The sequence below is a fragment of the Phacochoerus africanus genome, chromosome 3, assembly GCF_016906955.1.
Source record: "Phacochoerus africanus isolate WHEZ1 chromosome 3, ROS_Pafr_v1, whole genome shotgun sequence".
In the NCBI taxonomy this organism is placed as follows: Eukaryota; Metazoa; Chordata; class Mammalia; order Artiodactyla; family Suidae; genus Phacochoerus; species Phacochoerus africanus.
The window spans coordinates 142415605-142437795 of NC_062546.1; the positions used below are offsets into that span (position 1 = coordinate 142415605).

Consider the following 22191-nt stretch of genomic DNA (forward strand, 5'->3'; position numbering starts at 1 on the left):
AGCACCACACATGCGTGTACAGTCATGTTAGATCTTCCAGGCCTCTGTTTGCTCCCAGGTGACTATGGCTACATTGAGTTACCACAGGCAAGAGCAGCAGAACCCCTCTGCCAAGCCAAACCCAATTTGCTGATCCACAGACTCATGAACAAATGAAATATTTGCCATGGTTAAGCCACTAAATTATGAGGTCGTTTGTTATGCAGCAAGAGACTGATGCTGGAGTCCAGGAAGGGTCTTGAAAAACTCTAATATTTAAATTTCATGTAGAGAAACAAAACCTGGCAAAAAAAAAAAAAAAAAGCTAGAGAGAGGACGAAAATCAGGAAGGTATAGTGTGACAGCAACAAGGAACAGACCCACAGAAACCAAGAAGTGTTCTGTCAATGAGGGAATACCAACAGTGTCCGATATGGCTGAAAGGTCAAATAAGAGGAAATGAAAAATTCCTATTGGATTTAATGACAAGAAGGTTGTGATCACTCAGTGACATTTAGGGCAGAGGGAAAATTGATAAGTTCAGTTTTAGACAAAGTTTGAGGTGCTTGTGGGATATTTAAGTATACCTGTCCAGCATGTAGTCAGATTAAACGAGCCTGGAGCCCTATGGAAAGTTTAGGGCTAGTCAGCATGTAGGTGATAAAGCCATTAGTGCCGATGAGCTCACCAGGAAGTTGGTGTGGGCTGGGATGGGGAGGGGATCCTAGGGTGCACCAAGGGTTTTAGAGGGTCCATGTGTTAGAAACCCATGAATTAGGAGAACTGGGAGAAAGAGGTGTATGAAAGCTAAAAGACAAGTGTTTCAAAAGTAACTGCGTCAAATGTAGACTCTGCTCTGGGAAGGCAGGAACCAGAAGGTGTCCCATTGAATCTGGCACCTTTTGCTAGCGCAGTTTCAGCAAAACTGGGTGATGACAGAATTAGAAAATGGATGCTGACAGGTATAAAGAGAATTGCACAGAGAGAAGAGGGAAAGAGGGCACTTTGCAAGGGCCAAGTGTTTTGTTTTCCATTCATTTTGTTTTGTTTTAAGGCTGTTTGATTTAAGTGTGTTTATTAACTGAGAGGAAAAAAGCAGGAAAAAAAAAAAGAAAGGAGGGTTACACGCTAACAATATTTTTTCCCAGCTTATGCTTTTCCCGCTTTCATGAAAAATCCTTCCACTCATATTTAGTTTTTACAATATCACTCTTCCTTTCCATGTATTGTTGATTAAAAATCCCAAATTTGTTTGCTCTTTCCATTAGAATTTTAGGTTAGCTGACTTCAACTTAAGTTGGGGAGGAAAGACATTTTTCTAACTTGGAGCTATCTTCCAAATCACAGAGGAAGCATTCAGGATGCTAAGATTTCCCAAATAACACTTTGAAAAGAAATTCCCTGGTCAAACAAATTTGAGAAAGGCTATATACTTAAAATCTCCCTCTGAGAGACTGACAACATATATTAGCATAGCAAAACCTTTGAGATTTCCTGAATTAAACAAGACAAAAACAAAAGCAAAGCAACAAAACCCCTGTTAAAAACAAAACAAAACAAAACAAAACAAAAAAACCACCTAATTTCCTTAGGGAATGTTTTTTTTCCTCTGGATGTTATTAACATACCAAAAGAATTTCCTCTTAAACTGGTTTAACACCAGTTTAGGAAACCCTGCTAGAGCAAATTGATTCTACCTAAATTCTGTGGATTCCTATAAGGTTTTACCATAGGGAAGCTCTTTGGCTTACCGCTCCATTTAGGGACTCATGTTATCTCAGGGACTTGAAGCCCTCCCTAGACTACCTAGAGTGACCAATGGTGGAGACATCACCTTGGGGACCCCTTTGTAACACGAGGGTAGGAGGTGGAATTAGCAGAAGTTTGGACTGAGGCTAAAGATGGTCCAGGAGAGGTCAGCAAAAGCCAACATCTTCAAGGCTAACAAAGTTTCCCACTCAGCCAAAGGATTCATAATTTTTAGAAATCTTCCTAGAAGGCTGTGAATTGAAGGCAGGCTCAAAGTGCTTCTTTACATGTCTGGAGGAAACAGTCAACTTAAACTACAGTGGCTTTTAAATTAAGACATACACGTGGAGATGGTAACATATTTGGAAGTTCTGATAGAATCAAGAAGAATCAGGATATTAAGCTCATGGAAATGGGCTGATCCACAGTATGGATTGAAAGAAGAAACTCTGTGGAGTACAGATTTGTCCTGGTGGCCATGTGCTGTCTCCAGCATGACAGAGAACAATAGGACTCAGGTTGGTTCCACGGACTGATGGAGGGTGGCCAACCTTTCCCTCCTCTCTTATTAAAGTAATTAAATACGAACAACTTTTAAAAATTGCTATTTCACATGTATACTAATATTTCAATTCATCTACACAACAAGGACTGGAAGACAATCAACATTTACATAAGACCTAAAAAAACAATGTTTTGGCTCCAGGCTCCCTCTACTGTCGCTGCAATAATAAACAAACCTTTTACAGCACTCTTTTGACTAGATTCCAACACTTAGGAAAGCCAAAGCAAACACCATCTTGGGCAATAATAAAGGATATCCTTAGGGTGATAATCAGGAAGTTCACTATTTGGAAAAAGTTGAAAAATTATATACTAGTTAATGAAATATTTACATAGACAAAACTGTGTAAAATTGTCATTAATTGACCATTTTCAATCCACAGATGGCAATTTTGTATGGTTCAACCTTATATATGAATGTTTTAATTGTCAAAAAATGGTAGGGTGTGTGTTTGTGTGTGTCTTTTGGGGGTGATTATTACCTTTAATAATCTCTATAATGGAATTCCCTAAATACATCAGTTAACTTACATGTTTCTTGACCAAAACTGCAGAATATGTTAAATACAGTATCTTATAGAAATATATATATATTAAAACTTAGGTTTAGAGGAAAGATGTCTGCCTTCAGGTAAAAAGTTAAAAAGTTTAAAAGTATGAAGATACAAAATGTTTCACACAGGAAGGTAAGTGAGAGAAATGTAGAAAAGCCTTATGTTTACAAGAGGAAAGCTGGAAATAAAATAGTTAACATTTTAACTGTGAGAGGAGGAAGTAGGGCAATTTGCATATACTTCAAACAGTCTCACACTGTTGAGAAAACCTGCAAATCCTGGAAAGAATTAGAGGAAAAAGCCAAAGTCAATACACTTCAAATACCCTTGATGTTTCAGTCACTAACAAGAAAGCATCTTCTGGGTAAGTTCACACTTTGCACAAAATAAATATTAATTTGGCTTTTGGTAATTTTCCAAAAAGTTAATATTTTACAGTTCAGAATTTTATTCCTTAAGTTTGCCTTTGAAGCTGGAAAATTGCTTTTTGAAGTTGTGTTTTCATAATCCTAGGAATTCAGTCTAAGAATGAAAGATGCCATTAAAGATTTATTTACAAAGATGTTCATCAAAACCTTATTTTTATAGTTACTGTTCACCACGTAAATCATATGCCTAACAGAATGTCTAATAGAAAGTAAGCACTCAATAATCTTGAAAGAAGGAATTACATACAGGAGAAGGGTTGGAAATTTCCAAATTGGCGACTGATTGAATAAATTATGGATAAATTGTGGTTTATACATATTATAAAATATATGCCCACTAAAAATGTTTTTGAAGCCTTATTAGAGACATTGGGGAAACATTAAGACACCAGAGAGAATGTTAAGCAAAAAACGATGCTAGCAATGCATACACTAATACAAATTTTATTCATACATCCATGCACACAAAAAGGCTAGAAGGAAAAATAAAATTATTGACCGAAGTGGTTTTTATTTTTTTCTTTGTGTTTCTCTGTGTGCTGCAGATTGTCTATCATGAACATGTATTACTTTTGTAATCAGAAAAAAACTAAGGAATCCCCATCGTGGCTCAGCAGCAATGAAGCCAACAAACATCCATGAGGATGCAGTTTCAATCCCTGGCCTCGCTCAGTGGGTTAGGGATCCGGCGTTGCCATGAGCTGTGGTATAGGTCACAGATGCAGCTTGGATCCTGCGTTGCTGTGGCTGTGGCACAGACAGGCAGCTGAAGCTCCAATTCAAACCCTAGCCTGGGAACTTCCATATGCTGCAGGTTTGGCCCTTAAAAAAAAGACAAAAAAAAAAAGGGCGGGGGGGGGGGGGGAAGGGGGGGAGAAAAACACCAAATGTTAAAAAAAACTTTTAGGATGCTCTGCTAACAATTAGATCTGTGATTTAAAAAAAAAAAAAAAAATTAGCCATTAAAAACCCTAGAGTTTGAAATTCCCATTGTGGCTTAGTATGCTGCTGGTATAGCCCTAAAGAGGAGGGTAATGGAGTTTATGAAACAGAGTTGTTGTGGGGGGATTCAATATTTGTATAAATGTGTTTGGCTTTCCCCTTCACTTTGTTAAAATAAACCCTTACCAGACTTTTTTTTTTTGTCAATTTATTCAGTGGCATGAATGCCCCCAGTTAGAGCTAAACTGGGCTCTACCTTTGAATATAACACCAAAAATAACTTCTATATAAAAGGTATAGAGGTAGGTGAATTAACTTTTTTTATTTTTAGCTTACCATCCTTTTATTCACTGTTTTTGTTTTTTGTCTTTTCTAGGGCCTCACCCTAAGCATATGGAGGTTCCCAGGCTAGGGGTCAAATCGGAGCTGTAGCCGCCAGCCTACACCACAGCCACAGCAACGTGGGATCCGAGCTGTGTCTGCAACCTACACCACAGCTCACAGCAATGAGGAGTTCCTATTGTGGTACAGCAGAAACAAATCTGACTAGGAAACATGAGGTTGAGGGTTGGATCCCCAGTCTCACTCAGAGCTATAGCCACCGGCCTACACCAGGGCCACAGCAACTTGGGATCCGAGCCACAACCTACGCCACACTCACAACAATGCCAGATCCTTAACCCACTGAGCAAAGCCAGGGATCAAACCTGCAACCTCATGGTTCCTAGTCAGATTTGTTAACCACTGAGCCACGACAGGAACTCCTATTCACTGTTAAAATACATCACTTATGTCCACACTGCTTGGTCCTCTGTCTGCAGGTGTGAAGCTCCAAGGTATTTAAAAGTCTAGGGCCAGAGAACTAGCCAAATTCACACAGTGTTGGAGGAACAGTGACATAGAAACCTGCAATTGTACACCAGTGGTGAAGGACAGGATCTCCCTCTCAGCCTCTCTCTCTCTCATGATTTCTTTTTTTTCCTTCTAGTTTTATTGGGATATAAGTGGCATACAGCACTGCAAAAATTTAGGGAGTACAGCATAATGATTTCACTTACATATAGCATGAAATGATCACCATAGTAAGTATAGTGAACATTCATCCTCACACGAAGATACAGCATTTTTTAAAAAGAAAAAATATTTTAGGTGACTTATGTCTAAAGTTATGCACACAAAGATGAAATGTAATGTTTTATTTTTTAATGAGAGAGACATAAAATAATCGACATGAGTTCAAACAGGCCCTGGGCCAGGCATTTACCTAATGATCTGTAATCCCTGGAAACAGGGAATTTTATTCATAAACATAGTATTATAGTAGGAGGAATAATAATAGCTAAGCGTTATTGATTAATTGTCATGTGCCAGGCTTTGTGTCAGGGACTTATTTTCTCTCAATTCATGTTCTGGGCTACCTTGGCAAGTAGTGTTATCATCCCCACTTTGCACTTAAAGACCCTGAGGCCCAAAGTGGAAGCCACATCTATTTAACCACTCTTGCATGTGGAGAAAACAGTGTTATTCTCCAAGATCATTAAACCATTTTTGCCCCTTCTTTCAGGAACAATAAATAAATACTGAAAACACTGCATTCTATAAATGGACTTGAGCTCTTCCTTTGCAAGGAAGAGGAGTAAGAAGAGAACTAGGCAAATTCATCAAAACTAACGTTTTTAAAGGGATCGATCAGGAGTCCCCTGGCTCTGCAGGTTAAGGATCTGGCATTGTTACTACTGTGGCTTGGGTCTGCTGCAGTTACGCAGGCTCCATCCCTGACTGGGGAACTTCTGCCTGTTGTGGGTGTGGCCATAAATAAATAAACAAATAAATTGTATTGATCAAGAAATATAATGAATTTTCCTTTGTTTTTACTGAAAAAAAAAATTCTTCAATCAAACTTAAGACACTGGGTGTTGCTAAAATACAGGAGGTAGTGGTTTCCTATGTCCTTATCAAGCTAGGATGTATTTATCAATGACTTCATTGAACTCTTTAGAAAAACTTCCATTCTGCCTTTTTTCCTTTGCCTCTTTCCTACTATCCAGGGCTCCTAGGAGATTTAGAGTGAATGTGAACAGATGATTAAGAGAAATAATGTGAGAAAAAAGAATGTGTACATGTATGTGTAACTGGGTCACCATGCTGTACAGGAGGAAAAAAAATTGTACTGGGGAAATAACAATTAAAAAAAATTTACCATCTCAAAAAAAAAAAAACAAAAAAAACAGAATGTCTGCATACTCCTGGTTCCTGAAATGGCCCACTTATTTCCATTTTTAAGCATCTCTATATGTCACAACTCTATATACTTTATGTCATTGGAAGCTTACAACCATTTACCAAGGGGCATATTCCCAGAGGGCACCTAAGAGGTTAAAGAGTGACTATACCTCATATCATGTGGCTGCTTGGTGAAATTCAAATCCAGATTTGATTCCAACAAACGGGCCTCCTTTATAACACGTTGCCTAGGAGTTCCCGTCGTGGCTCAGTGGTTAACAAATCCTACTAGGAACCATGAGGTTGTGGGTTCGATCCCTGGCTCAGTGGGTTAAGGATCCGGAGTTGCCGTGAGCTGTGGTGTAGGTCGCAGACGCGGCTAGGATCTGTCGTTGCTGTGGCTGCGGTGTAGGCCGGCAGTTAGACCCCTAGCCTGGGAACCTTCATATGCTGCGGGAGCGGCCCAAGAAATAGCAAAAAAAATAAAAAAATAAAAAATAAAAATAATAAAAAAATAAAACACGTTGCCTAACAGCAAACACATCCTAGTGATTCCCTTCAACCAAAGTGGAGAAAAACAACCAATTCCTTTTTAGAAGGCTGAGAGACAATTAGAATTTTCTAATAGAAATTCTCGTCCACCCCCTCTGTAACCAAAGCAGTTATTTAAGTGCTAAAACCTTCCGCTTAAATATCAATTTAACATTCCAGGACTTGGCCCCCGATAGTGGGAGATGAGGGTCCCTGCTTCTAATCATTCCAATCTGATCTCTGGGAAAACTTGCATCCAGAGACCCCCAAGAAACCCATAATCTTCTGGGGGTGATCCAAGTTTAGGGGACCACGTCCTGCAGAGGGCATTTGTTCTTCCACTTCCAGGGAAAATTCTCTCAAGACATCTTTTACTCCATATGTTTAAAACACTAATGCGACCATTCCCGGCTTTCCCCGCCAAGGACAGGATCAGATAAGGACAATGAAATTCCAATCCCCTTCCATCCTGCCCTTCTCTAAGTAACTGATGCACGTGCAGACTCTCAAGTGAGAGACCCTAACCCTTCCACCGCCAGGCTCTCTCGCGCCTGGCTTGATGGCTGCACACCTTCCAAGACTCCGGGATCATGCTCCGCCCCCTCCTGCCGCGCCCCTCAGCCCCGCCTCTCGGGCCAGTCCCGGGCTCGCCCCGCCCCTTCCTCCTCTCCCCAACGCCTGGCCCTAGGCTCCAGCTTCACGCAGTCTCGTCTCCTTGGCGACGCGGCGTCTATGGCTCCTATGCCCCAAAACCGAGCGGGCAGTGAGCGGAATTAGCTTTCTCTGTTAGACCTTCCGAGGGCCACAGACGGGTAAGAGACGACGCACTGACCACGGTTGCCCTCTCCCCCGCGAGCAACCTGACCCAGCCCTCACTTTGGAGTCCCCCCAGGCCCGGCGCCTGAACCCACAAACTTTTTTACCCACACCAGGTTGGGGTTCTGGGGCCCCACCGCAGCGGAGGCGGCGCCCGAGAAGGTAGGATCCGCGCGGCTGAGGTGCACCTCGTACTTGGCTTCCTCCTCTGGCTGCATTCGGGCACTGAGGAAGGGATATTTGTGTCTATGCGGGCAGTTCTGACAAGTGTATCTACACCACCTTTTTCTGTCCTACCATTTCACACGTGCCAACGCCCTCCCCTCACCCCTGCCAAGAAACAATAAAAATAGCCAAGTTCCATCCAGAGCTTCCAGCTACTTCCTCTCGGTCCTCTGCACCCCTTCCCCTTTCTTTTGCTTTTTGTGGGGGGAGAGGAACAGCTTAATGGCCAATAGGGAGCACTCAGCTGGCCGTAATTAATAGGTCATTACTCGCTAGACGACTTGCTTGGCCATAAACATTTCCGTGGAATTTGAACAAATCATTTAACCTCCCCGCCTTGTTTTCATCTTCTGTAAAATGAGGGCCTTGGACAATGGATCACTTCTAAAATCCAGTTTTCAGCCTTCTCTGAAATGAATGAAATTGACCTGAGATTTTCAATTGACTTGTTTTCTTTTGACTATTTACTCTACACTGTGCACCTGTAGCATTTAAATTAACCCGTGACAAAATTGCAAACTGATCATCTGGCTTCCAAGAGGGCAGAGGTGAATTTGGTGACTGTTTTTACCCCAAGAGACCGCTGGAAGTTGCTTTTGAAAAGACACCGAAAATGTCTTTTGATTTGTTTCGTTCTCCTAAAAACTAAATACAATGATCCCCAAATCCATCTTGTTAATTTTTTTTTCTAATTGAAGTTTTTTGTTTGTTTTATCTCAGGACAAACAATAGCACTCTTTAAATGTTAAGAGTTTAACCAGAGCTGAATTCCAACACTTTCGTGGGGGTTCCACTTTACTGCTCCAGAATTCCAGAGCTTCACACCTCCACATTCACCACCCCCATTTGAGCTCAATCTTCAGTGTTCTCTCCCCCTTCATTGCCCCATCCAGGCCCAATTGTGCACTTAGAACTGACTTCCTTAGAGTTCAGGTTCAGCACTGTCCTTGCTAGGCTGTAGGTAATAACAATAGTAATAGTAAGAAGAAGAGTTGGGAGTAATTATAATTGGGGTAGGATATCAGTGCTGTAATTATTTATTGTTAGCTATTTATATTAACCCCCCACAATAACTCTGCTGCAAAACTAGCTGAACTAATAAAGCTGTTGGCTGGGTTTTTAGTTGTGGAGAGAGTCAATTTTTCCTTAAAGGCCAGAGCTCTATAAAACTGAAGAGTTGCTGGGAGCCATGTTTTGCATCATGTGTAGCGAATCTGTCTGCAATCAGAAGAATGAGACCGACATGCAGGGAGAAGTAGAGATGAACAAGGGAAAACTCCCACCAAAGTCCTTCCCCCTCTCCCTGAAGAGGGCTATAGCCACTGTGTCCTGACTTCCTCACAGCTTGGGTATTCTGCTCTGGTATTCTGTGAGCCGGTAACTCCCTATTTGAGCCTAAGTTATCTTGAGCACAGTTTCTATAACTTGCCAGCAAGAGTCTAGGCTCCTGTAGCTGAGAAGCTAAGACCTAAGACCTTTCTTTTAGAAATGAGCCCATGATAACCCCCACCCTCCTGTTCCCTGAAGCCCAAAGTACATTTTCATTTACATAATACACAGAATATTTTCAAACATATAATCACATAATAATGTCTTTTCAAATCATTTTCTCACACATTTGTCCTCTGGTTAATACTACCTATCTTTCTACGTAAGTTTTTCAATTTTTTCCTTAAAAATGAATCTAGGAGTTTCCTTGTGGCACAACAAGTTAAGGACCTGGCGTTGTCACTGCAGTGGCCTGGATTCAATCCCAGGCATGGGAACTTTCACATGCTGCGGGCCCAGCAAAATAAATAAATAAATAAATAAAATCTGTATCTGCTTTTCCTTTTAATTATAAGAGCATTCTAAGCCAATTAGATTACTTTATATCATTCCAGTGGTCTTATTCAATCAGTAAATATATGAGTACCTTTAAAGTGCACTCACACTCATGAGTGGCAGCCAGTTTCTGCTCTCCAGAAACTTCTGTACTGGTAGTGTGATCATTCCACCACTCTGTTCAAGGAAATGCATGCATTGCTTATGTGCATTGTGGATTCTTCTCCTCTAGCTGCTTCTTAAATGTTGGTATTTCCCAGGAGTCTATCCTTGGCCCTTTCTTATTCTACATGGGCCATGCCACCCATCCCCACGTTTTCAGTCTATCTCATACATCATCTTTTCTCTTGAGTTCTAACTCTGTTTTCAGTGGAATAAAACACTTGATTTCAGATGACCTACAGGCGTCTCCAACTCAGAAATTCCAAAACATACTCGGTAACCCCCAGAATGGGCTCCTCTCCTGGTCCACATCCTGGTCATCCAAGCTAGAACCATCAAAATCTTTTGTTCTCCCTCACTTCTGTGTCTGCTGACTCTCAGTCCACCTCTCTTTTTGTTCCAAGTGTACCTTCCCAGCTTTGTACATTGTTTTTTCCCCAGGCTAGGCTTTGACACACTTTTTCTGTAAAAGGCAAGATGATTTAGGGTCTGTAGCCCATGCAGTCTTTGTCAAGACTTTTCAACTCTGCTGTTATAGATTGAAAGCTCCCGTTGAATGTACAAATAGATGAGCGTGTCTTTATTACCATAAAATATCATTTATAAGGCAGGCAGTGAGTCATATGTGGCCCATAGGTGGTGGTTGGCCAACCCCTCTTCTATACAATTGTAATAGTCTCTTAACTGGTCTTTCTACCTCCCGTTGCCTCTCGGGTTTACCCTCCACCAAATTTTTTTCTTCTAAGATAGATCTAATTGTATGATTATTTTTCAAAGCTGTGTTTTGCTTTCCATTGCCTACTGGTTAAAATCCTTCACACATGCAATAACTTTTAAAATTTGACCACACGTACAAGAAGTAGGTGAAGGAAAAGAATCTGTCAAGGAACTGCATATTAGCAATATGGAGGCAGATAACTACAGAGTGATGGAGTGACGTGCCACTAGGATAGGCTTCATCTGTTGCCGTTCTCTAACACACCACTGGACTACTCTTCCCATCTTCTGACTTGATCTGACTTGGTTAAATAAATGCCACCTTCACGGTACAGCCTGATGCAGCCTTGCCTCCTTGCAGGTAAAATTGATCACTTCTCACTCCGTGCTCTCCTGGCCTATGTTTATTCTAGTGTTGTAGCACTTACTACTTAATAGCAAGTGCATTAGCCTCTTTTGGTTTCAAGGAGGAGGAGCCATATTGGTCATCTTTTGATTCCCAATGACAAAACAACTCCAGCTTGTTTTGTCAAAAAGAGAAATCAATTGGCCCAGAGTAAAAGCAGAGGTTGAGCTAGAAACAGGGAGTCAAATATCATCAGGGATGTATCTATCTGTCTCTCTCCATCACTCCACTCCCTCAGTCCCTGTCCTTCTCCCTCCTTCCTCTTTTCATCTCTCATTCCTGATTCTTTTGTATATTTTGCTTCACTCTCAGGCCATTTTCTTCCTGAAACTTAGAACCATGGCTACTGGGAGCTCCACATTCATGTTCTCCTATCTTTGTGGCAGTTCCACATGGAAAAATCTCAGATAAAAGTTGTTGTAAACTTAGCTTGGATCACAGGCTCAACCCTTGGTCCAGCCACTGTGTTAGCTGGTGAATTACCATTTTGGGTCTGTCCTAGAACAGTGCAGTATTCGGGAGGGCTGGATCTAGCAACCAGGTAAGAGGAATGAGCTGTAAGCAGATGATACCTTATTCTAGGGATATTTATAGAAATTATAATTCCTGGGGGAATATAGCAAACCCAGAGAACAGGCCTCAGAACTGGATTCTGGAACTGGAAATTTGTCCAGGGACAGCTCTGTTGACACTGAATATTACATGAAAGTTGGGAGTCATCCTAACTGTTGTTCCTGTTACCACTGGGACTGTTGAAAGACATCAGGAGAGTCTGGCTATGTACCAAGAGCCAGTGGGTACACTTGGTAGAGACTCAAAGTGCTGATTAAATGAATCTCGTGATGTCAGCACTAAACATAATGAGTCCTTATGAATCTACAAGGTGTACACTTATGTCCTGTCCTTTCTGGAAACCATGACCCCCAGTTTGAACAGGTAGCACTGAAGTAGCACAAGGCATAACCACTCACATGCCTATAAGAGGTGGATAAACAAAAACAGGGATACAGATGGTATTGCAAATTGGACATTGTATTTGTTTTTTAAAAAATATAGATAATACATTTATCCTATTCAAAGTTCAAGAGATAGAGTGAACATAAAGTAGAAAACTCCCTCCCACCTGAGTCCTGAGACTTTTTTTCCCCAGAGTCAACCAATATTATCAGTTTTCTCCCCAGAGTCAACCAATATTATCAGTTTCTTTTTTGAGATTTATTTTTATAAATTAATAGTCATTTGAAAAATATATATTATCTATGCAATGGCTTACCTTGTTCTGCTCAATTATCCGTCTTTATTTTAACTTTACCAGTGTTCTCAATTACTCTGCTTTTTCCCTGGAGTCAGTCACCTTTCTAAGAAAGTATTCTTATTTGGGGGCTTATGTGGTTAATTAATTAATTAATTAAAAGTCCATAGGGCTAGTTTGCTTGTCTCAATCACAGTAAAGCCTCCTTTTTGTTTCCTTAGCAATCTTAGCCCCAGAGGACATCATCCCAGTTTTTCCTTTAGATAAAAGAACAAGTTGTTTCTACCGTATCTCTCCTATGTGCCAGGAGCTGTGCTGAACACTTTACCCAAATCATGCTAATTAATCCTTATAAGGAGCCAATGAAATTGGACTGTCTTACTGATGAAGGAACTGAGGCCCACAGAAGTGAAGTAACTTACCCAAGATGACAGGGGAAGTGACTATCGCAACTGGAATGTGAACACAGTGTCTTTAGCTCAAGAGCCCCAAATCTTTTTTGTATTGTATTTATTTACTCATGGTTCCTAGTCAGATTCATTAACCACTGAGCCACAATGGGAACTCCAACTCTTTTTAAAAAAAAAAAAATTATTGAAGTTTGTATAGTTGATCTTAGTTTCAGGTGTACAGTAAAGTGATTCAGTTACCTTTTTTCAGATCATTTTCCATTATAGATTATTAGAAGATATTGAATATAGTTCCCTATAGGTCCTTGTTGCTTATCTTTTAAAAAAAAAAATTTAAGTATAGTTGGTTTACAATGTTGTGCCAATTTCAGCTTTACAGCAAAGCAACTGTTATATGTATACATACATTCTTTCTGATATTCTTTTCCATCACGGTCTATCCTAGGAGACTGGATATAGTTCTGTGCTATACAGTAGGACCTTGCTTTTTTTGTTTGTTTTTTCGTTTTCTAAATGTAATAGTTTGCATCTACTAACCCCAAACTCCCAGTCTATTCCTCTTCCTTCCGCCTTGGCAACCACAAGTCTATTCTCTTACGTTCAGGGTTTGTTTCTGTTTTGTAGATAGGCTCATTTGTTCCATATTTTAGATTCCACATATAAGTGATACCATATGGTGTCTTTCTCTTTCTGACCTAACTTCACTTAGTATGATATTCTCTAGTTCTATGTTGCTGCAAATGGCATTATTTCACTCTTTTTTTATGTCATTCTTGTTCCATTGTATATATGTACCATATCTCCTTTATGCATTCATTTGTTGATGAACCTTTAGGTTGTTTCCATGTTGTGGCTATTGTGAATAGTGCTTCTATGAATACAGGGACTCCTGTATCTTTTTGAATTATAGTCTGGCTATATGTCTATGTGTAGGATTGCTGGATCATATGGCAATTCTATTTTTAGTTTTCTGAGGAACCTTCATACAGTTTTCTTTCTTTCTTTCTTTCTTTCTTTCTTTCTTCTTTCTTTCTTTCTTTCTTCCTTTCTTCCTTTCTTCCTTTCTTCTTTCTTCTCTTCTTTCCTTTCTTCCTTTCTTCCTTTCTCTTCTTTCTTTCTTTCTTTCTCTTTCTTCCTTTCTTCCTTTCTTCCTTCCTCCTTTCCTCCTCCGTTCTTCCTTTCTTCCTCTTCTTCCTTCCTTTCCTTCCCTTCCCTCCCTTCCCCCCCTTCCCTCCCTCCCTTCCTCCCTCCCCTCCCCTCCCCTCCCCTCCCCTCGAGCCACACTTGCGGCTTATGGAAGTTCCTGGGCTGGAGGTGAATTAGATCTGCATCAGCAACCTATGTCACAACTTGTGGCGGTGCCAAATCCTTAATCCACTGAGTGAGGCCAGGGATTGAAGCTGTATCTTCATGGATACTAGTTGGTTTTTTAACCTGCTGAGCCACAGCAGGAACTCCCTCCATATTGTTTTCCATAGTGGTTGTACCAACTTACATTCCCACCAACAGTGTAGGAGGGTTTACTTTTCTCCACACCCTCCCCAGCATTTGTTAATTGTAGAATCTTTTTTTTTTTTTTTTTCTTTGTAGGGCCACACCTGCTGCATATGGAATTTCCCAGGCTAGGGGTCAAATTGGAGCTGCAGCTGCTGGCCTATGCCACAGCCACAGCAACTCCAGATCCAAGCTGCACCTCCAACATATGCTGCAGCTTGCTGCAATGTGGATCTTTAACCCACTGATCTAGGCCAGCAATGGAACCCACATCCTCATGGATACTAGTCGGGTTTTTTAACCCACTAAGCCACAATGGGAACTCCTAAAGAATTTTTAATGATGTCCATTCTGACCTGTGTGAGGTGGTACCTCATTTTAGTTTTTATATGCATTTCTCTAATAGTTAGTAATGTTGAGCATCTTTTCATGTGCCTACCGGCCATCTGTATGTCTTCTTTGGAGAAATGTCTGTTTAGGTCTTCTGCCCATTTTTCAATTGGGTTGTTTGGTTTTTTGTTGTTGAGCTGTATGAGTTGTTTATATATTTTGGAGATTAAGTCCTTGTCAGCTGCATCATTTGCAAATATTTTTCCCATTCCATAGCTTGTCTTTTCAATTTTTTTTATGGTTTTCTTTTCTGTGCAAAACCCTGTAAGTTTAAGTCCCAATTGTTTATTTTTGTTTTTATTTCTATTGACTTGGGAGTCTGACCTAAGAAAACATTTGTATGATTTATGTCAGAGAATGTTTGGCCTACATTGTACTCTTCTAGGAGTTTTATGGTATCATGTTTATGCTGGTCCCTTCCTGATTCCTTTTTCTCTCTTTTCTCTTTTTTCTTTTTCCTTCCATCCTACCCAGTTAGGTGGAGATTTTCTTGCCCTTTTGGAAGTCTGAGGTCTTCTGCCTACGTTCGGTAGGCATTCTGTGGGAATTTTTTCACATGTAAATTTTTTTTGATGTATTTGTGGGAGAAGGTGAGCTCCACACCCTATTCCTCTGCAATTTTGATCTGATCCCCTGCCTTGCTATTTCACGTATAGCAGTTTTTATCTGTTAATTCCACATTCCTAATTTATCCCTCCCCACCTTTCCCTTTCGGTAACCTTAAGTTTGTTTTCAATGTCTGTGAGTCTTATTTCTGTTTAGCATATAGATTCAACTGTATTATTTTTTAGATTCCACATATAAGTGATAACATGTATTTGGCTTCCTCTGATTGATTTCACTTCGTGTGATAATCTCTAGGTCCATCCATGTTGCTGCAAGTGGCAATGTTTCATTCTTTTCGATGGCTGAATAACATTTCATATGTACACCACATCTTCTTAAACCAGTCGTCTGTTGATGGGCACTTGGGTTGTTTCCATGTGTTTGTTATTGTAAATAGTGCTGCTGTAAACACTGGGGGGCATGTATCTTTTCAAATTACAGTTTTCATCTTCTCTGGATATATGCCCAGGTGTGGGATCACTGGATCATATGGTAGCTCTATTTTTAGATTTTAAAGGAATCTCCATATTGTTTTCCATAGTGACTGCACAATTTACATTCCTACCAATAGTGTAGGAGGTTCCCTTTTCTCCACACCCTCTCCAGCATTTATGATTTGTAGACTTTTTGATGATAATCATTCTGACCAGTGTGAAGTGATTCCTCCATTGTGGTTTTGATTTGCATTTCTCTAATAATTAATAATGTTGAGCATCTTTTCATGTGCTTATTGGCCATCTGTATCTCTTTGTTATTGTTGTTGTTGTTGTCTTTTTCAGGGCTGCACCTGCAGCATATGGAGGTTCCTACGCTAGGGGTCTAATCAGAGCTGTAGCAGCTGGCCTACACCACAGCCACAGCAACGCCTGATCCAACCCGCATTTGTGACCTACACCACAGCTCACAGAAACGCTGGATCCTTAACCCACTGAGTGAGGCCAGGGTTCAAACCTGCAACCTCATAGTTCCTAGTCAGATTCATTTCCGCTGTGTCATGACGGGAACTCCATCTGTATGTCTTCTTGGAGAAATGTCTATTTAGGTCTTCTATCCATTTTTTGATTGGGTTGTTTGTTTGTTTTGATATTGAGTTGTATGAGTTATTTGTACATTTTGGAAATTAACCTTTTGTCAATTGCATCGTTTGCAGGTATTTTCTCTCATTCCATAGATTCTTTTCACTTTATTTGTGGTTTTCCTTTGCTGTGCAAGAGCTTATAAGTTTCATTAGGCACCATTTGTTCATTTTTGCTTTTATTTCTTTTGTCTTGAGTCTAAGAAAATATTGCTATGATTTATGTCTGAGAATGTTTTATCTATGTTCTCATTTAGGAGTTTTATGTTGTCATATCTTATATTTAAGTCTTTAAGCCAGTTTGAGTTTATTTCTGTATATGGCTGTTGAGGGAGTAGTCTAGTTTCATTGATTTACATGTAGCTGTACAGTTTTCCCAGCACCACTTGCCAAAGACACTGTTCTTTCTCCATTGTATATTCTTGCCTCCTTTGTCATAGAGTAATTGGGTTTATTTCTGATGAGCCACAACTCTTGAATATCACTCTGTACTGCTTCCCAAAGAATTCAGTTTTACAAAAGGAGATTGAAATGAACATTTCCTAGATAATGATGAAGCCAGACCTAGCAGAGACTGGGTTTCCATCAAGGCCTGGGGTCTGCACATCCTAGGTTTTTCCTTACCAGGTGAAAGTGGGAGGAGAATTATATGCACTGTTGTTTCATCCAGGAAAAGGGTAGAAGTAGCAATCCATAAACATTCTGGAGCTAGAGATGCACAGGCATTATGAGGAGGGACCAGGCAAAGCTGCAGATACACAGCCAGGTACACTCAGTCCACGCTACCCCTGGGCCTCCCAGTGGCTCCTTCTGCCACTGCCAGAGTGCAAGTGGAGACCATCTCCCCCTAAGACAGGTGCACCTTCCCCGAAGAAGACCTGTGTGGAGCACTACGCAAGGATGCTTGAAGAGGTAAAGAAGTTTGATTCCTCCCAGGGCAGACCACGCCCTTCAAGTTTGTGCTGGGCAAACAGTTCTGAGACTCAGAAGAAGGGGTTGCCCAGATGAGTGTTGGTCAGAGAGCCAAGATGATTATCTCCCTAGATTGTGCCCACAGTGCCACTGGGTACCCAGGCATCTCTGCATCAAATGCCACTCTTGTCTTTGATATGGAACTTCTAAAACTAGAAGGATGGGACTGGCCTCCTCCCTGAGCTCCCCATTCTTGGCTGTGCCATGGAGGGGTCTGGCACCTCCACATGTGCATGTGCGAGTGTGTGCCGAGCTTTTCCTGATGTTCCATTCCACTCTTTGTAGAAATGCCTTCCCTGACTGAATATGTGCTGTCACTAGTTTTGCTCTTCTCCTTTCCCCTCGTATGTGTGTTGACCTGAACTATATGCCATAAACCTCAAGTTACTCATTTTTAGTTTTTTTCCATTTTGGGGTGAAAATTGAGTTTCAGTCTTTTGGATCTAGTTTTCCAGTTAAGTATTAGTCAAATGTTAACAGCACAAGTAATGGGTTAACTTGAGAATAGAAATTGGTGTGTGTGTCGAGGGGGTACATTTTATTTTATTTTGAATGCAATTTTTATCTATTATTAAACATTCCTGCTGCTGTGCTGCAAAGCCATAGCAGATCTGAGGTGCTTTTGAGGGCCAAATTACTCTCCAAGTTGAGAGATGTCCTTGGATTGAATGAAAAGCCCTACCCAAAACTAAAGTGGGAAGGGGAGAGCCTTTGCCTCCACCTCCCCACCCCACCCCCATAACCTCTCTGCCTTTTGAAAGAAGATCAGTTTCACTAAGATGTTGGACCCTAGAAGCATCTGTCCCAGGGCCAGCACCTCTGAAGCCTTTTTCATGGCCTGGCTTATTATTATTTTTTTTTTAATCCCGTGGTTTTTCTAATGGATATTAATTCAGGACTTTTGTAATCTCACAGCTATCCAGGCTCCACTTCCTAAGTTTTAAGAACTCTAATCAAAGTTTAAATTGAAGGTGCTGTTTGTAGACACTTAACACCCATGGAAGCCCAGCCATCGTGACAAATCCTTGAGTGTTGTCTTAAGAAAATGATGTCATCACAGCTTCAGCATCTCCTGTTTTTATTTATTTAATTATTTATTTATTTATTTATTTATTTATTTACTGTCTTTTGTCCTTTTAGGGCCACACCTGTGGCTTATGGAGGTTCCCAGGCTAGGGGTCCAATAAGAGCTGTAGCTGCTGGCCTATGCCAGAGCCACAGCAATGCCAGATCCGAGCCACGTCTGTGACTTACACTACAGCTCACAGCAATGCTGGATCCTTAACCCACTGAGCGAGGCCAGGGATTGAACCCGCAACCTTATGATTCCTAGTCAGGTTCATTTCTGCTGCGCCATGACAGGAACTCTGAGCATCTCCTGTTTTTTGATGCTCAGCTCCCCATACTGATCTCAGAGTTTCCTGGCTCCTCCTTACTCCCCTCTCACCCCTTTGCTATCCAATAATGAAAGAAACTGCTGCCTATCCCCTGAACCGCCACCCCCACACTACATATGAGTTTCAAGTTTTATAATTACAATTAAAGTGCTTTATGCTGGCTTTTCTTAAAAATTTTTTGAAGATCCTAGAGCTAGAAAGGAGAGGAAAGGTCTGAATATAAAGGGGACATCCACCTGTACATATAGGTACCCACAGGATGTGGGATTCTGTGGCATGAAAGTACCTCTCAGGAGAGGCCACCTCAGATTTCTTTTGTTAAGGCATTATTTAGTTTATTAGTGCATTGTTTTGGCTCCTGAGCTCCACTTTCCTAGAGAACCAGGAGTAAAATCTTTCATTTTACCTACAGTTTGGTCTTCTGCAGTTGTTTCTCTCCAAAAGATGCCTTGCTTTTCTGATGGACTTTAGCTCTTTCTGTGATCTTCTCAGAGAGATAATCTAATTAATAACGTATGTAATGTCTGGCTTGATCTAGGTTCCCTGGAAAACAAAGCCTTAGACTGTATTTTTAGGGCCGCACTCATAGCATATGGAAGTTCCCAGGCTAGGGGTTCCGGGCTGCCAACTACAGCAGAGCCACAGCAGCTCGGAATCTGAGCCATGTCTGCAACCTACACCACAGCTCACGGCAACACCAGATCCTTGTAGATACTAGGGTTCATTACAGCTGTGCCACCACAGGAACTCCTAATGCAAAAGATCGAAGCCTCTCTTTTATCATCTACAGTTTGGGCCCTGAATTATGTATTCCAGAAACCCCTAGGTTTGTACTACCAATAATAATTTTAAAAGCCTGGGTTGGGATGTGGGAACAAGTGTTCGAGGAGGCGAGGGCAAGTGAATTATTACTTATGAGAAATGTAAGTGTGGCATCTCTCATACATAGAAAAACCTTAAGAGCTGATTTTTCTCTTACGATTAGAACAAAATTATCCAGATATATAAAGGGTTAAGTTATAGGAAAAATCAGTCTATAGAGACTAACTTTAACAAGTTTAGGGAGTTCCTATTGTGGCTCATTGGTTAACGAATCCGACTAGGAACCATGAGGTTGTGAGTTTGATCCCTGACCTCGCTCAGTGGGTTAAGGATCTGGCATTGTCATGAGCTATGGTGTAGGCCGGTGGCTACAGCTCTGATGAGACCCCTAGCCTGGAAACCACCACATGCCTCAGGAGTTCGGCCCTAAAAAAAAAGACAAAAAGAAACAAAATATACAAATGAAAAGTTTAACATTCACAGAGAAAACATTGTAACTTATAAGTATTAAGAAATGCCCAAAGGAATTTATAAGGTAAGACTTGTGTGTTTAAAAAACACAAGTATCTTTGGATAAAATCAAAGGTTGATTTCTAAATGCATTTGTTGAAATAGTATTTTATTAAAAATACCGTATCCTGAAATAGCATGGAAAAACTTCTTGTTCTAATATATACTCTATAAAGGTGTTTTTCATAGCACAGATGAACTGGAGTGTGGCAGGTGGTTTGGTTTACATGTTGTTTTGCTTTATTAAAGGGGGTGGGGGGGAGGGAAGGCAGTGTTATAAACACATACCACGCTGAATTTATGCTTTCTGGTCAGCTCAGTCAGAAAGGGGAACTCTCAACCTGCTATTGATTGTTTTTGGATCCAGATCTAGAGTCCAAGTTAGGTAAAACCAAACAGGTAACAGAGAATTAGAGGCTAATTTAATACATCACTCTTCTAATATGCAGAATTATCCCTATAACTCTTTTTATATAAACTCCAAGGTGAAATGGGGAGAAGGATTCATTTCTCTAGACTTTTTAAAACCTAATTTAATAACCCAGAAGAATGATGTCTTTCACTTGGGATGAAAATAATGCTAAGTACAAAGACAAAACACATGCTTACTACCCTGCTGACAGACTGAGTTCTGTGTTCTGTTTTAGTTATGTTCTAAATTTATACAAGTGTTTAAAGACTTATGAAGTAATATTTTGGGCTTTTGCAGGAATTATCTAGACAAGACAGGTGCTATAAAGGTAAGAGTATATAGGCGTTCCTGTCGTGGCTCAGTGGTTGGTGAATCCGACTAGGAACCATGAGGTTGAGGGTTCAATCCCTGGCCTCGCTCAGTGGGTTAAGGATCCAGGGATGCCATGAGCTGGGGTGTAGGTCGAAGATGGAGCTCGGATCTGGTGTTGCTGTGGCTGTGGTGTAGGCCTGCAACTGAAGCTCCAATTAGAACCCTAGCCTGGGAACTTCCATATGCCATGGGTGTGGCCCTAAAAAAAAAAAAAAAGTAAGAATATATAAACTGTTTTTAAGGATGTTCTTTTTTTCTCTTTTACCATCAATTTATATTGTTTTTGAATAATTGGCTTTGGTATAAAATTACATTTTAGCCTAGATAATAGCAATGCTTATATAAAGGCTATGAATAAATTATTTCAGATGCCTCAAAGTAAAACAATATTAATGCTGGTTTTTATTTCTGTGTCTATTTTAGGCACCAAAATATAGACAGAATGGCAGATTGCTAGTGTTTTGGTCCAAAGGGTAAATGATTTATTACTTTAAAAGAATATGTTTGACCACCCTTTTGTCCTAAATTCTGAGAAGATAGTCTACTGAGATGATTGAGTGTGGTTGAAAGACTTAGCAATTAAATCCTTTATCATACTGCCTGTCATTCAAACAATGCCTAAATATTTGCCAGTCAGGCATTTCTGTTAAGAACATCACTATTGATAAAATACTGACTTGATTTTTTTTTTCTTCTCTTTCAGAAAAAGTGATGATTGAGCCAAATGAAGCAATGTCAGGGTAAGAAGATGTCTGTGGTTGTGCATCTGATCTATCACATGCCTTTTGAGCAATTAGAAGTAGATAATGCAATCATTTGTCACCCAATTAAATGTGAAAGGCCAGAAATGCATGGATTAGCGCTTAGCTTTTGCTTCAGTCAAAGCAATTGTTACTTAGATAAAAGGACATTTAAAATGAAAAATGAATTTTGATAAAAATGTAGAGGTATGGGTAATATTCAAAACTACTTTTTAAATGCTTAAACATGAAGTATTCTGTACTTTACTTATATAATTTTCATTGCTCATTCCTATTTCCCTTTGATACTTGCTCATTTCTTTAGGAATATCATTTTAAATGAATATTAACCTTAAAATCAAACAGATTCTTTATTTGCTATGGAGAAGAATCATTCCTACTAAATGAGGAAAATAATCACCCCACCTAGTTAAAGAGATTGGTATTAAAAAGAATCATAGTCCAGCTTCAATTCGGTAGCTAAATATTAAGTATCTGGCTTGCTCATGACGCTGATTCTAATAATTCATCAAAGACTTTCCTGATATGATTTTTTTCTACTCCCTGAAAAAAATTCAATTATTCCATGAAAAATTACACTTTGAAAATTAATCGTAAA

The 22191-nt window shown here is 40.2% G+C and overlaps 1 protein-coding gene and 1 pseudogene across 2 annotated transcripts in view; both read left to right on the top strand.

The window, feature by feature from the left end:
* Nucleotides 1-7640: 7640 nt before the first annotated feature.
* The window catches only part of ERICH2 (glutamate rich 2), a 33102-nt gene continuing 18551 nt past the window's right edge, over nt 7641-22191 (top strand). Inside the window, exons 1-3 of one of the 2 annotated variants that reach the window (XM_047772851.1) lie at nt 7641-7782; nt 7903-7948; nt 21536-21572. In XM_047772851.1, coding sequence (XP_047628807.1) covers nt 21544-21572 — 29 coding nt within the window. In that variant the 5' untranslated portion in view covers nt 7641-7782; nt 7903-7948; nt 21536-21543. The remainder of the gene's footprint in view (nt 7783-7902; nt 7949-21535; nt 21573-22191) is intronic. The other variant, XM_047772849.1, reaches the window with a different exon arrangement.
* Nucleotides 17178-17501, top strand: LOC125121964 (peptidyl-prolyl cis-trans isomerase FKBP1A-like; annotated as a pseudogene).